This window comes from Tremella mesenterica (assembly GCF_000271645.1).
Source record: "Tremella mesenterica DSM 1558 unplaced genomic scaffold TREMEscaffold_1, whole genome shotgun sequence".
NCBI classification, from domain to species: domain Eukaryota; kingdom Fungi; phylum Basidiomycota; class Tremellomycetes; order Tremellales; family Tremellaceae; genus Tremella; species Tremella mesenterica.
In genome coordinates, this window is record NW_006711225.1 from 1,807,590 (window position 1) to 1,823,631 (window position 16,042).

The 16,042-nt window shown below is 52.3% G+C and overlaps 3 protein-coding genes across 3 annotated transcripts; 2 read left to right on the forward strand and 1 right to left on the reverse strand.

Moving 5' to 3' along the window:
- Positions 1–1,204: 1,204 nt before the first annotated feature.
- TREMEDRAFT_58553 (uncharacterized protein) lies at positions 1,205–1,991 on the forward strand (the record flags this gene model as incomplete). Its single annotated transcript, XM_007001243.1, has 2 exons — positions 1,205–1,891; positions 1,920–1,991. 2 exons carry the CDS (start codon positions 1,205–1,207, stop codon positions 1,989–1,991), a joined length of 759 nt encoding a protein of 252 aa, XP_007001305.1.
- Positions 1,992–4,232: 2,241 nt separating this feature from the next.
- Positions 4,233–6,292, forward strand: TREMEDRAFT_58554 (uncharacterized protein; the record flags this gene model as incomplete). Its single annotated transcript, XM_007001244.1, has 5 exons — positions 4,233–4,305; positions 4,359–4,853; positions 4,943–5,306; positions 5,357–6,196; positions 6,235–6,292. The coding sequence occupies 5 exons, from the start codon at positions 4,233–4,235 to the stop codon at positions 6,290–6,292; spliced, it is 1,830 nt and encodes a 609-aa protein (XP_007001306.1).
- A 6,677-nt stretch (positions 6,293–12,969) lies between these two features.
- On the reverse strand, positions 12,970–15,387 carry TREMEDRAFT_58555 (uncharacterized protein; the record flags this gene model as incomplete). Its single annotated transcript, XM_007001245.1, has 5 exons — positions 12,970–14,293; positions 14,344–14,758; positions 14,848–14,985; positions 15,049–15,261; positions 15,315–15,387. 5 exons carry the CDS (start codon positions 15,385–15,387, stop codon positions 12,970–12,972), a joined length of 2,163 nt encoding a protein of 720 aa, XP_007001307.1.
- Between the last annotated feature and the right edge of the window lie 655 nt (positions 15,388–16,042).

Sequence of the window (16,042 nt, forward strand, 5' to 3'; positions counted from 1 at the left end):
ATTCAGGATACTCATAGAGTGCATCCCCTCGCAAAGCACTCACCCTGTCAGATGGTAGTCGATTGAGAGTCGAATATGATTGAGCATACTGTGGCTGATCTGAGCGGAGAGAGGACCGAGGTTGCAAGTTTGCCAATGGAATGGTAGGAAGAGCCCGACCCCCGGCTGGCCTAGGAGGTGGTGGTGGTATCGCTTGAGCTGCTGAAGAGTGGTCAACGGGAGGAGTGGGTAGAGCTCGACGTCCTAAGCTTCCAGAGCTAGACAAGGATGAGTAAGAGTTTGGGGATAAAGGTGTGGCCGGTTGAGTGGGTAACGGACGTCTCGAGGTAGAAGAAGATGCATTGTTGGCGCCTCCGATGTACCCAAATTCTCTCTCCCCCGTCGGCATGCGCTGTGGCCGTTTCGTGTAGTCTTCGAGGATGTCCGGATACATTTCTGAAGGAGGGCGAGCGGGAAGAGGTGGAGGTGGAGGTTGGGCACCTGGGTAAGATGGGTTCATGGCGCCAGGAGGAAGTGCAGGAGGGGCAGTGTAGATTGCACCGTGACGTCTGCTAGAAGTTGAGGTGGGAGACCACTGAGGGTTGCTGTGGTCCGACATGGTGTTCTGAAAAGGAAACAAGATCGGTTGCAGATACAGACTGGAACCGAGGGTGACCTGGCAGGCTTGAATGGGTGCGGCTGGCGGTGCGCGAGGGCTGTGAAAGGTGTCAGCGATTGGAATGTGAGGGGGGTGGAATACACCTCTCGAGGCCTCTAGAGGTGATGGCAGGGGGTAAGCTTGAAGAAGGTGATGCAGAGGGGCCGAGAGTAAGTTGTTGGGTAAGATGGATGAGGTCGTGATAGCCCAGCGGAAGCAGCAAGCGGTGGATGACAGAGATGTACGTAGGAAGATGCCCAGGGAAGAGAGATGCAGGTGATTGAGGAGGGGTCGAGACGGAAGCAGTTGTATCACCAAACCGCCTAGAGAAATTGTTGAATGGTGACCCGCCACACTGCGGAGTTATAAGGAGTTAGAGCGTGGGAAAGATGACTAAGGACTACGTATCCCCTGGACGATATATATCTAGATAGTTCTTCTAGATAGTTCTCTAAGATCTTATGAATCCATACTAGATCGTGAATTTCAACAGATTTGGAATCAGAATATCTGAATCACTGTATACCGCCCCATCTACACCAGTAACACATCTACAAGTAGTACAATATGCCTCCCAAGCAAGAGACTTTCGAATTCGTCAATGGTGCTGTCAAACCAGTACTCAACGGCAAGAATTTCTTTGGTTGGCATCAAGCCGTCCTTGACGCTGCCTATGCAGGAGGTTATGTCGATATCCTCCTTAGCAAGTCCAAGAAACCCGTCGATCCATCCATCAGGCGCACCGAGATCACCATCAAGAAAGAGCCGGCAGTCGAGCCCGCTCAAGTCCCTCTGCCAAGTGAGGCAGAAGATAAGGGACAGGAAGGTGACGGTGGCAAAAGTGGTGAGGATAAGAAAGCAGAGGACAAGAAGGCAGATGATGAAGAGGACGTGATAGAGGTAGATGAGAAGGGCAAAGTAATTAGTATGGATCAGAGGAGGAGGGAATTCTTGCTTTGGGAAAAGCGTAATCAAGAAGCTCTCTCGCTCCTTCTACGATCAGTCGATGAAGCATTCCATTGGCAAATCAACGGCATGGAACTTGCTTCCGAAGCGTGGTCACTCATTTGTGACGCACACCAGTTTAAACAAGCATCAGTCATTACCGACCTACGAACTGAATTATCCAAGTTCTATCTGTCAGATGGTGGTGACATGCAAGAACATCTACGTCGTTTTGGAACTCTAGTAGAACGTGGGATCAAGTCAGGTCTCCCAGAGTTTGCAACCGACACAGCCCGCTGTGACATACTTGTGGGTTCACTCCCTTATTCACTCAAAGATATCCGTCGTGATTTTCACAATCTTCCATCCAACAAACAAACCTTCCGCGCTCTACATGCTATGTACCTAGAAGAAATGCGTGCAAGAGAAGTCTCAGAAGCAAGAGAAAAGGACGCAGCCAGTAATGGAAATATTCTCTATGCAGGAAAAGCTCAGCGTGGACGAGGTGGTGGAAGAGGAAGAGGTGGATTTAGAGGGAGGGGTGGTCGTAACAACGGCGCACCAAAAGAAGAAAAACAACATGGAGGAAAAGGTACACCTCCGGGAAATTGTTGGAATTGTGGCAAAGCTGGCCACTGGCGGATTGATTGTATGGAACCGCCAAAGAAAGAAAAGGGTACTGCAGCAACAGCAGCCCGTGAGAAGAAGGGAGAGAAGGGAGTACCAATGGCAATGGCTACGTATGAAGGGTGGCAACTGCTCCAGCAGTACGATGAAAAACACAACGAGTCAACCTGGGTGGTTGACACCGGCGCCACTCATCATCTCACTTACGACAAATCCCTCCTCTCTGATCTCCTTCCTCTCAAAATACCCATGATCCTAAACGGAGTATCTGAAAATGGAACTCTCACCGCTAAACATTCCGGCACTGTCCTCAGTATAACCCCTTCCGGCAAGGTCTTCAAAATTAGTGACGTCCATTATGTTCCAGGTGGAAAGATCAATCTCTTATCACCAAATGTCATTATGAATAAAGGATGGACTGTTAGTTTTATGCCTTCTGGAGGAGAAATCAAGGGCCATGGACAGGTGTTTAAAATGAAGCGTATGGGAAGTTTGTGGGTGGTACATGTAATGCATACGCCTAAAGGGTGACGTGCACTAAGCTCTTGTGCTAAAAGATCCAATGCTCAGCTCATAGTATGAGCTGAGACCCTTTATAAACTGCTTGTGCTGCGACCGAGATTCGAGATTTATGACAGGAGCCCCCCCTCAAGGGCTGATGTCCCAGCAGCCAGCAATTTCTGAACCGAAAATCCTCCTACGGATTTTCCCATGACAAATTAGATCCCAGAATGTGGCACTGCCACAAGCCTCTGTGTGCCACAAAGAAGTGGGTTCGAGAATGTGCGCACACAGGGAGTTGAACCCTGGTCATGGTGGAGCTGAGCATTCTGTAATGCATACGCCTAAAGGGTGACGTTGTCACGGCCGTCGAGCAACTTCTTCCTTATAGACCGACGGTCGACGAACCTCGGCTAACTTCACGCTTCTGAGTCGATGTCTCACCCAACCAGGAGGGCGCAGACGTCGAAAGGAGTGTAACTACGGCGTACTTCGGCGTAGTTACTCTAACTAAGGCTTTGTTCTATTGATGGCGATGTATCTCGATGTATAGCAATCTCTATTTGTCTTTTACTACTGACAACAATCAAGGATCGCTGAAGAACTTCAGCGATCTTCTCAACTAATATGACCTATCCCTCCTAGACGTTCATCCAACCCTCCCGCGCTTTGACGTACTTCAGCGCACTTCGTCCAACTTCCCCGAACCCCGGCCATCCTCCTCCTCCTTCGACTAACTCCGCCTAATATCGCCGCACTTCTGCTCCCATTGTCCCTACCTAGCCTAACTCCGCCTAACTTCGCCGCACTTCTGCTCCCATTGTCCCTATTTACCCTAACTTCATCTAACTTCGCCGTCCTTGGTCTCAGAGGTCCTGAGTTACGTGTAGAGTAAAGAGGTTTGAGTCGTGATGGGGTTTTGATGGTCAAAGGAGGGTCGTTGTTGGTGGAATAATCGAGGTGTCACGACGTAGTTCGTGACAGTCGCCCCCTTCTTTAGCCGCGAACGTCCTCGTGAGCGATTACACCCGTACTGTGGGAAGAAAACTTAGCAGCGCAGTACCTCCATCCTATCTTCCTCCAATTCTATCCCTCGTCCTTCTGCTCCCCGCGCCGTACTTCGTAGTTGAGCCTCCTTCCACTTTGAAACCCGAGAGTGAGACTCCCCTAACTTCGTCGAGGTCTGCCGTAAGAGCCCCTGTGTCTTTTGTAGGTGAGACACGTTTCCCAGACGGTAGCCGAACAACACCGTTGTTTGTCGAAGTAACCCTTGTTTATATTGAGATGAGACACTATAGCGTGGGAATTTTGATCGTCCCTGTGTTGCCTTTTGTTGATGAAACGCGAAGGATGCCGCATGTTGACGACGGAGGGGTAACTCGAGTTATACTAAATACTGAGCAGTTCATCGTCCTTCTCTCTCTTCCCCATCTGTTTTCAAAACTTTCTATCTCTCGCACTTAGAAAACGGATTTGTTACCTCGACGTATCATCTTTTATTTCTTTAAGTATTTTTAACGTCATGGCCCCTCCTACTCCCACCTCTAACCCTTTCGCCGCCATGAGGAACTTTGGTGGTATGGTGTCGTCTGCTCGTGAGTTATTCCTCGACACTTACCTTACTTCGCCGGGCTTGGCTGATGTTCAGTTTCCTTCGGCGACAGATCTCGCCAAGTCTCCTCCCTCGGCCTCGGCACCCTCTCTTTGGGGGAGCCGTCTGGCGATGTCCCGCCTCCTCGCTCCGCTTCTCCTCCCGCCGGTCCTCCCGCTGGTTCTCCCTCTGCTTCTCCTCCTCCTGGTTCTCGCTCTGCTTCCCCTCCTGCCGGTTCTCGCTCTGCTTCCCCTCCTGCCGGTTCTCGCTCCGCTTCTCCTCCTGCTGGTTCCCGCTCGGCTTCTCCTCCTGCCGCCACCCCTCGCCGCATGACGCCCGCCTTTCGTCGTGGAGAATCCCCGTCCTCCTCCGACCAGGAGCCGCTCAGTGGTTCAGAGTCGGACGATCAGTCAGACTCCGAAGGAAATGGGGGTGATGATGATGATGAGGATGATAGAATCGTGTCGGAGGGTGAGACCGAGTTAGAGGAACACTCGGATGATGATATGGTGGCGGTTAGTGTAGAGGACAACGATGGTGATAGTCCCGAGTGTGAGTTCTTCGCACATCCTCCTACACCTTCGCCGAACTTGGCCTCGTTTATCTGTTCTTCAGCTTCCTAAGGCACTGCTGACTCATAGTCGTTCGCGTTTCCCCCCCTGCCCAAATCGTGGGCCAGAAACGACCTCGTGCCCTCTCCTCCTCTTCCTCTTCTTCTTCTTCTTCTTCTTCTTCCGGGGTTCTCCCCCCCGCCAACGCCATCGCCGCCGCTGCCTCTGCTGCTGCTCGCCGCCCTGTTGCCGCTGCTCGTCCCGCCGTCGTTCCCCGTCCCGCTGTCGCCGCCGCCGCCGCCGCTGCTGCTCCCCCCTCTTCTCCCCGAGGGGAGCCTTCGCCCAAACGGGCGAAGAGGTCATTGCATGAAGAAGAGTATTTGTGGAAGAAGTTGGAGTCTGAGCCTGGTCGTTGGGTTGCGGTTGGTGTCGATGAGGCGTGCGATCGTTGCAGGTGAGTTCCCCTATTCGTACTTCGCCTAAGTTCTCCTTGCTAATAGGTAGACGTGAGATCATCACGTATAATCGTCCGAACTGGCCCTGCCTCAAGGCAGTCCGGCCACACAACAAGGCCCTCCGTTGTGCTTCATGCACATCTGGTCCCTGCTCCTTCTGTCCCGTCTCCTCTGCTCGGGACATCCCCCCCCGTCCCTCCGACTCTTCGCCTTTCCCCCCTCCTCAGACTCCAGCGTCTGTCCCCCGGTCGCGGGTACCTCCTTCGTCTCTCCGGTCGGTTCGTCGTACTTCGCCGGACCTCCGCCCGTCGCCTCCGTCGCCGTCGCCCTTCGCTCCTGTGGCCGGCCCATCACGTCTCCCGGCTGTTCCTCCTTCGTCTTCTCGCCGTCCTTCGGCCTCTCGTCCTTCGGCGCCACGTCCGTCCTCTCCAGTGGTAGCTTCTCCTCCGGCTCACAGCACCCGAAGTCGGCGTCCTTCTGTTCCTCCGGCCACTTCGGCGGCCCCTCCCGTCACCCCTCCCTCTGCTTCCCAGAAGACACCGAAGTCTTCTTTAAAGAAATCAAAAGGGAAATCTAAAGAGAAGGAGGTTGCCTTCAATGATGGTGATGTGGAAGGTGAAGATACTCAGCGTGCTGGTCCCTCTGCTCCCCGGTTGTCCCTCGTCCACCCTCGTATCTCCCTGGACGTCCGTATTCCTGAGGACGAAAAGGAATTCGCCACTTATCGTTCTCTCGTCCTCGGTCTCACTACTCAGCTCGAGGCCGCCCGAAATGATACATCTCTCCTGCTTGACTTCTCTTCTCGTCAAGCTAACGCTTTAAACAATCTCACTGCGGCGTTAGTAGATGTAGTCAACACTGGGGCTCTGGACGACGGAGCAAGGACGAGGTTAGCGGACGTCTCTCGCCGAAGCCTTACTGAGATAGCCGATGTTCGCCGAAGACTGTTCGACACCCCCTTCCTAGTCACTCCTATGGCGTATGAGCCACCACCGTCCCTTGACTGGTTAGGTCGCCGTAGTAGTTCTCGTTGTCACGAACTACGTCGTGACACCTCGATTACTCCACCAACAATGACCCTCCTTTGGCCATCAAAACCCCATCACGCCTTAACCTCTTTACTCTACACGTAACTCAGGACTTCTGACACCAAGTACGGCGAAGTTAGACGGGGTTAGGCTAAGTAGGGACAATGGGAGCAGAAGTACGGCGATGTTAGGCGGAGTTAGGCTAAGTAGGGACAATGGGAGCAGAAGTGCGGCGATGTTAGGCGGAGTTAGTCGAAGGAGGAAGAGGATGGCCGAGGGCTCGGGGAAGTTGGACGAAGTGCGTTGAAGTACGTCAAAGCGCGAGAGGGTTGGATGAACGTCTAGGAGGAGTAGATAATATTAGCTGAGAAGATCGCTGAAGTTCTTCAGCGATCCTTGATTGTTGTCAGTAGTAAAAGACAGATAGAGATAGCTATAAATCAAGATACATCGCCATCAGTAGATCAAAACCCTAGTTAGAGTAACTACGCCGAAGTACGCCGTAGTTACACCCCTTTCGACGTCTGCGCCCTCCTGGTTGGGTGAGACATCGACTCAGAGCGTGAAGTTAGCCGAGGTTCGTCGACCGTCGGTCTATTAAGAAGTAGTTGTTCGACGGCCGTGACAGTATCAAGGATCGCTCCTACCGACGACCCGTGCGAACCTCGGAGAAGTACGAAGATAATATGGAACCAGAAAGAAGAATTACACGAGGCATGAGTAGGGATGGAGACAGGATGGAGGAGAACGAGAGGAGAGCATTGGAGGAGCTTAGCAGAGCAATGGGGCAGGACCTTGGAGTTGAGGATAGTGTGGGGGGGTCAATTCAAGGAGATGAGTTCGTTCCACCGGTGCTTTCTAACCCTCCTTCTCCTCCGTCTAATGCTCTCCCACCTGTGGGATCCCCACTTGGATCAGACCAAACCCCACGCCCAAGAGAAAACACTGGAAGTACGGCGAACTTGGGAGAAGAAGGAACACAAGGGGTGGTGTTGGCCTTGATGCAGATGGTGGCGAATATGAACAAAGACATGATGGAGGAGAGAAGACGTAGGGAGGAATGGGAACAGAGAAGAGAAAGGGATACAGTGGGCGGGATTGCAGAAGGGATATCAGAAGGGGTGAGGTACGCCATGGGACGGCAAACTTCGGCGACCCCAAGCGTAGTGGGCGAACAACGGAAAGGGATAAAGCTACCTAACCCAGACCTATGGAGAGGAGATCGGAACAAGTTAACCGCCTTTCTGTCTGAGTGCGACGTACACTTCGAATTGAACTCTCATCTTTTCCCCGACGACACTAAGAAAGTCTTTTTCATGATCTCTCATCTACGCGAAACACCTCTTCTTGCAGTGCAGCCCGATCTATCCAAAAGACCTCTTCCTGAGTACCTCACGACACACGATCAGTTCGTTAAGTACCTCAAGACTAACTTTGGTGATCCAGACGAAGAAGGAACTGCGGCCCGACAACTTAACGACCTCAAGCAAACCGGGTCTGCTTCGGACTACTTCTCCGCCTTTCAGCGACATGTTGCGATTCTCAAGTGGTCTGATGATGGAAACCTAGTTGACCGAGCCAAGAAAGGACTAAAATCGCACCTTCTAGATGAAATCGCAAGACACGGTAGATCGTTTGGGACTGTAAAAGAGCTATTGGAGTTTGTGATTCCCTTGGACAACCGCCTGTGGAGGAGACAAGTGGAGAAGGAGGCAGAGAGGAAAAGGGAAGGAGGGATAAGGACAACGACAGTGGTGGAAAGTCAGAGGACGGAGAAGAAAGAAGAGAAGAAATGGGAAAAGGGGCAACCTTCGGCGCAGGGTGGTGCCCAGGCGGCTATGATGTCGACGGTGGTAAAGAGTACACCGCCAAACATCGACGAAGTTCGCCGAAGATGGCCTAGGCCGAGCTCCGATCTGAGGGAGACAAGGAGGAAGGAGGGGAAGTGTACCGAGTGTGGTGAAGCAGGACATTGGCTGAAGGAATGCCCTGTAAGGGAGGCTAAGGTTAAGGTTGGACTGTTGCCTCCATGGGGGGAGAAGTTCGGAGAACGTGGTGGAGGATCGGGAGGGAACGCAGTACCTCTCGGACAGAGGAGGAACTTGAATGCGGTTGGAGGAGAAGTAGATTTGGAAGAGGACCAGGGAAAAGAAGAGGACCTGTCGCAGTAGGCGAGGCTCGGCGGGTCCGCCATATTCTCTCGGCCACCATTCCCAAACCCATAAAAGAAACACAGCTGATGGAGCCAGAGGATTGTGAATACAAAAATACACCACTCAGTACCCCTTGTTCATGCAATGTCGATAATCATCTCCTCATCCCTTCCGTTTCCAGAGATCAACCTAAATCGGACATTTTCATTAATGGAATGAAGCTAACTACGCTCTGGGACACCGGGGCTACTTGTTCATATATAAGTCCTAGAGCGGCGACGAAGATAGGCGCAGAAAGGAGACAATATCAGGTGAGCGTACCCGTTCACATGTTCGACGGCTCGGTGAGTGTCGCGGGACCTATCACCGAGTTTGTCGAAGTCGGATTTAGTTTGACGAAGGACGCCGAAGTGCGATCTGTTCGTCTCGATGTAACAACGCTCTGCGACGCAGATGTTGTGATAGGGTGGGATTGGATGAGGAAGGAAGGGGTTGTCCTTGATGGAAGAGACAACTCGGTGAAATTTCCCATCCCAGCCTCACCAAGTGCGGCGAAGTTAGCGGCCATAGGGCTGCCGACTCCGACGGACGCGATAGATCTCCGAGACAAAGATGATCAGGATGAACTGAGTCCGGAGGAACAGGAGGAATTGTATCAGGTGGTTCCTGAACAATACCACTCGTTCATTGATGTCTTTAACCCAAGGAAGGGAGGTGAGGAATTACCTCCCTCGAGGAGCTATGATTTGGAGTTTGATCTTAAGGAGGGGGCGAACCTGAAGGTTGCTCCACTCTACTCGCTTGGAGAAGATCAGAGAAGTGCGCTGAGAGACATCCTAGATCGCGAAATGTCGGCCGGAAGAATTCGACCCAGTAATTCGCCCTACGGATCACCGATGTTTGTCACGGCCGTCGAACAACTACTTCTTAATAGACCGACGGTCGACGAACCTCGGCTAACTTCACGCTCTGAGTCGATGTCTCACCCAACCAGGAGGGCGCAGACGTCGAAAGGGGTGTAACTACGGCGTACTTCGGCGTAGTTACTCTAACTAGGGTTTTGATCTACTGATGGCGATGTATCTTGATTTATAGCTATCTCTATCTGTCTTTTACTACTGACAACAATCAAGGATCGCTGAAGAACTTCAGCGATCTTCTCAGCTAATATTATCTACTCCTCCTAGACGTTCATCCAACCCTCTCGCGCTTTGACGTACTTCAACGCACTTCGTCCAACTTCCCCGAGCCCTCGGCCATCCTCTTCCTCCTTCGACTAACTCCGCCTAACATCGCCGCACTTCTGCTCCCATTGTCCCTACTTAGCCTAACTCCGCCTAACATCGCCGCACTTCTGCTCCCATTGTCCCTACTTAGCCTAACCCCGCCTAACATCGCCGTACTTCTGCTCCCATTGTCCCTACTTAGCCTAACCCCGTCTAACTTCGCCGTACTTGGTGTCAGAAGTCCTGAGTTACGTGTAGAGTAAAGAGGTTAAGGCGTGATGGGGTTTTGATGGCCAAAGGAGGGTCATTGTTGGTGGAGTAATCGAGGTGTCACGACGTAGTTCGTGACAATGTTCTTGGTACCGAAGAAGGCGAAAGGTCAATGGCGAATGGTCATTGACTACCGAAAGTTAAACGAGGCAACGATACCCGACGCCTATCCACTGCCTCTGATCGGTCAGATAACCGAAGAGCTAGGAAAAGCGAGGTACTTCAGCAAGTTAGATCTGATTGGAGCTTATCAACTCCTACGGGTAAAGGAAGGACACGAACACCTGACGGCGTTCAGAACTCAGTACGGTATGTTCGAGTCTCTTGTTGTTCGAGATGGTCTGCGAAATGCTCCTGCTGTATTCCAGCATTTCCTAAATGAAAGCTTCAGAGAACTGTTGGGGAAAGGAGTAGTTGTCTATATAGATGATATACTCATCTATGGTCAGACGTTGGAAGAATTGAGAGGAACTACGGCGAAGGTATTCGAAGTTCTTCGAAGGTCGAATCTGTTCGTCAAGGCTAGTAAGTGCGAGTTTGAAAAGGACTCGGTAGTCTTCTTGGGTTTTGTGGTCTCACGGGAGGGAGTTTCTAGTAATCCAGAGTACATCGACGCTGTTGTGTCTTTTCCCCGTCCCAAGAACCTAAGAGAGAGCAGAGGATTTATGGGAGTCGTTAGTTATTATCGGCGTTTTGTCCCCAACTTCTCTAGGATTGCTAAACCGATCAATGACCTCACAAGAAAGGATGCACCGTTTGTCTGGGGTATGGAGCAGGAAAGAGCTTTTAAAGAGTTGAAGGATAGAATGTGTAGGGCCCCGGTATTGGCTCACTTTGATCCCTCGTTGAAGACATTACTACAGACAGATGCCTCGTTCTTCGGGTGGGGTTTCATAATATCGCAGGTGAACGAGTTAGGACAAGAACATCCGGTAGCGATCGAGTCAGGAGCGTTTCAAGCGGCGCAGTTAAACTACACGGTAGGCGAGAAGGAACTACTAGCTATCGTTGAGGCTTTCAGAAGAAGGAGACACTTACTGTTACAGGTAGAAACTACAGTTCTCACGGACCACTTGAACTTGACATACTGGATGGAACCGAAGCAGTTAAGCCCGAGGCAGGGCAGGTGGGTCGAAGAGCTTTCTAACTTTAGGTTTAAGATGGTGTATCGACCTGGGAGACAAGCTACACTGCCGGATGGACTATCGAGAAGAGCAGACTACCACTCTGGAAAAGGAAGTACTATGGTGCAGGAGAGCAACCTTATTCAAGGGTTGCCGAAGTTCGACGAACTCGACGGCACTAGCTCTGGGTTACAACACCTACTTCGTGCTTTGCAAGGGACGAAGGAAGTAAGAGAGAGTGACCTTATTAATCCTATGGATTTGGTAGTTGGAATACAGGAAGACGAAGAGGTGGAGGAGGTTAGAGAAGAATTACTGGGGGTAACCTGTGCTAAGTGCTCTCATCTGACATGTCACGATAATGTGCAGGAACCAGAGTCGGTCACCGAACTACGCCGTACCTCGCGGTCCCCCTTAATACTTCGTGGGGGATGGAATTCAAGAGGGTTCCTCACGTTCGATGGTCGAACTTATGTGCCGAACTACGCCGATGCTCGACTAAAGATAATGAAGACGCGGCATGACTCGGTCCTAGCGGGTCACCCAGGCTCAGCGAAGACTCTCGAGCTAGTCCTACGGGACTACGTTTGGGTTGGAGTAAGGAAGGATGTTGAAGATTACATCGCTGGATGTGCGGTGTGTCAGAGAGCAAAGACTAACAGGCAGAGACCCCATGGAGAGCTTAAACCACTGGAAGTGGCTACGAAGCCATGGTCCAGCATTTCGATGGATTTCATTGAAGAGCTCCCGAATTCCCATGGATACAATTCCATCTTAGTAGTGGTGGACCGGTTGACCAAATGGGCCATTTTTATCCCGACTACGACGAAGTTAACCGCAGCTGGCCTATCCGAGTTGATAATGGACTATGTGGTAGCTCAGCATGGGCTACCAGAGAACATAGTGTCTGACAGGGGATCGAAGTTTACCTCGAAATTTTGGAAGAACTTGACCGATAGTCTCGGGATAAGACTACATCTCTCTACTGCATATCATCCGCAGACTGATGGACAGACTGAACGAACCAACCAGTCCTTAGAGCTCTACCTTCGAATCTTCACTTCTTATCAGCAGAACGATTGGTCGAAGCTGCTTGCTCGAGCTAGCTTCGCCTACAACAACACCCATCATTCTGCGATAAATAAGACACCATTTTATGCGAACTATGGGTACCACCCTCGATGGGCTGAAGAAATCAAGGCCAGCGAAGTCGAAGTGCCCGCTGCTACGGTGGTGGTAAAAGACTTGACTGAAATACACAAAGATTGTATCGAAGGAATTGAGAAAGCTAATGAGAAGTACGCCGAAGGATACAATAGGAAACACCGGACTACGCCGAACTTCGCGGAAGGAGACCTAGTGATGCTGTTGTTAGAGAATATTAAGACGAAGAGACCAATGAAGAAGTTAGATGTTAAACAAAGTGGGCCGTACAAGGTAGTACGGCAGGTAGGTTCTCATGCTTGTAAATTGGAATTACCAGGAACGATGGCAGGTATCCATGATGTATTCCATGTCTCCTTGCTCCGTCCTTATCACCCTCCAATATTTCCTGGTCAGCAAGCTGAGCCACCTGGCCCAGTAGAAGTAGACAATGTGGGAGAGTCTTGGGAGGTAAAGGATATTGTAGACTCTAGAGTAAATAAGAGATCAGGAAAGTTAGAGTACTTGGTGGAGTGGTTAGGTTACGAAGGAACAGACGACTCAGTATCATGGGAACCAGTGGAGAACGTCGATGGAGCTGACGACATATTGGCGAAGTTCCACGAACTTCACCCTACTAAGCCGAAGGAGGGGCGACTGCGAAGGGCTAGGAGATAGAACGTACTGCATACAACATAGGATTACAGCTACGTACCGCTCACTTGTCCTTACTCTTACCCTTACCTTTTCCTTTTCCTTTCTCCTTCGATCTACTCGGTCCCGCGGGATTGGTGTGGAGGCTACCGATGACCGAAGGTAGATCGAGAGTCTCAGACGGGAACGCAGTAGAGAGAGAAGCATTCCATGCCCGATTCATAGCCCCGAAGAAGTCACCGAAGTCCTGGACATCTCGAGCAGCTTGCATGCTTGGAGTCCTCCACAGAGAACGTATGGTCCGTAGACACTCGAAGGGAAGACTGAGGAGGTCGAGAGCAGTCTGGGCGGAAGCTGGGACACGAGAACTACTACGGCGACCTAACCAGTCAAGGGACGGTGGTGGCTCATACGCCATAGGAGTGACTAGGAAGGGAGTGTCGAACAGTCTTCGGCGAACATCGGCTATCTCAGTAAGGCTTCGGCGAGAGACGTCCGCTAACCTTGTCCTTGCTTCGTCGTCCAGAGCCCCAGTGTTGACTACATCTACTAACGCCGCAGTAAGATTGTTTAAAGCGTTAGCTTGACGAGAAGAGAAGTCAAGCAGGAGAGATGTATCATTTCGGGCGGCCTCAAGCTGGGTAGTGAGACCGAGGACGAGAGAACGATAAGTGGCGAATTCCTTTTCGTCCTCAGGAATACGGACGTCCAGGGAGATACGAGGGTGGACGAGGGACAACCGGGGAGCAGAGGGACCAGCACGCTGAGTATCTTCACCTTCCACATCACCATCATTGAAGGCAACCTCCTTCTCTTTAGATTTCCCTTTTGATTTCTTTAAAGAAGACTTCGGTGTCTTCTGGGAAGCAGAGGGAGGGGTGACGGGAGGGGCCGCCGAAGAGGCCGGAGGAACAGAAGGACGCCGACTTCGGGTGCTGTGAGCCGGAGGAGAAGCTACCACTGGAGAGGACGGACGTGGCGCCGAAGGACGAGAGGCCGAAGGACGAGAGGCCGAAGGACGGGAGGCCGAAGGAGCAGAGGCCGAAGGACGGCGAGAGGACGAAGGAGGAACAGCCGGGAGACGTGATGGGCCGGCCACAGGAGCGAAGGGCGACGGCGACGGAGGCGACGGGCGGAGGTCCGGCGAAGTACGGCGAACCGACCGGAGAGACGAAGACGGTACCCGCGAACGGGGGACAGACGCTGGAGTCTGGGGAGGGGGGAGAGGAGAAGCGTCGAAGGGACGGGGCGGGATGTCCCGGGCAGAGGAAACGGGACAGAAGGAGCAGGGGCCAGACGTGCATGAAGCACAACGGAGGGCCTTGTTGTGTGGCCTGACTGCCTTGAGGCAGGGCCAGTTTGGACGATTATACGTGATAATCTCACGTCTACTAATTAGCAGGAGTAACTTCGGCGTAGTACGAATAGGTGGACTCACCGGCAACGATCACACGCTTCGTCAACACCAACCGCGATCCAACGACCAGGCTCGGACTTCATCTTCTCCCACAAGTACTCTTCTTCCCGCAGTGATCTCTTCACCCGTTTGGGCGAAGGCTCCCCTCTGGGAGAAGGGGGGGGAGCAGCGACGGGGGCGGCGGGAGCAGGACCGGCGGCGGGAGCAGGACCGGCGGCGGGAGCAGGACCGGCGGCGGCAGCAGGAGCGATGGCGGCGGCAGGGCGGGCGGCGGCAGCAGCGGCAGCAGCGGCGGCAGCGGCGATGGCGTTGGGGGGGGGGAGAACCCCGGAAGAGGAAGAAGAAGAGGAAGAAGAAGAAGAGGAAGAAGAAGAAGAGGAGAGGGAACGGCGTCGTTTCTGGCCCACAATTTGAGCAGGGGGAGGGGCAGGAGCGGCTGCGAGTTAGCAATGTCTTGGAGAGCTAAAGAACAGATAAACAAGGCCAAGTTCGGCGAAGGTGTGAGAGGTTGGACGAAGAACTCACGCTCAGGACTATCTACGTTGTTGTCCTCTACACTAACCGCCACCATATCATCATCCGAGTGTTCCTCTAACTCGGTTTCACCCTCCGACACGATTCTATCATCCTCATCACTATAATCACCCCCTTTTCCTTCGAAGTCTGACTGATCGTCCGACTCCGAACCACTGAGCGACTCCTGGTCGGAGGAGGACGGAGACTCACCAGGACGAAAGGCGGGCGTCCTGCGGCGAGGGCTGGCGGCAGGAGGGGAAGCAGAGCGAGAACCAGGAGGAGGAGAAGCAGAGGGAGAACCAGCGGGAGGACCGGCGGGAGGAGAAGCGGAGCGAGGAGGCGGGACATCGCCAGACGGCTCCCCCAAAGAAAGGGTGCCGAGGCCGAGGGAGGAGACTTGGCGAGATCTGTCGCCGAAGGAAACTGAACATCAGCCAAGTCCGGCGAAGTAAGGTAAGTGTCGAGGAATAACTCACGAGCAGACGACACCATACCACCAAAGTTCCTCATGGCGGCGAAAGGGTTAGATGTAGGAGTAGAAGGGGCCATGACGTTAAGATATTTAAATGAGAATAAAACTCGAGGCGATGATTCAAGGTAACAAATCTGTTTTCTAGGTAAGAGAGATAGAAAGTTTTGAAAGCAGATGGGAAAAAGAGAGAAGCTCGACGAACTGCTCAGTATTTAGTATAATCAAACCTAAACCCTCGTCGTCAACATGCAGCAAACTTCGCGTTTCATCAACAAAAGGCATCGCAGGGACGATCAAAATTCCCACGCTATAGTGTCTCATCTCAATATAAGCGAGGGTTACTTCGACAAACAACGGTGTTGTTCGGCTGCCATTCAGGAAGCGTGTCTCACCTACAAAAGACACAGGGCTTCTTACGGCAAACCTCGACGAAGTTAGGGGAGTCTCATTGTCGGGTTCTGGAGTGAAAGGAGGCCCAACTACGAAGTGCGGCGCAAAGAGCAGAAGAGTGGAGGATGGTCATGGGGAGGGAGAGAATGGGGTACTACGCTGCTAAGTTCTCTTGCCACGACAGAGGTGTAATCGCTCACGAGGACGTTCGCGGCTAAAGAAGGGGGCGACTGTCACGAACTACGTCGTGACACCTCGATTACTCCACCAACAATGACCCTCCTTTGGCCATCAAAACCCCATCACGCCTTAACCTCTTTACTCTACACGTAACTCAGGACT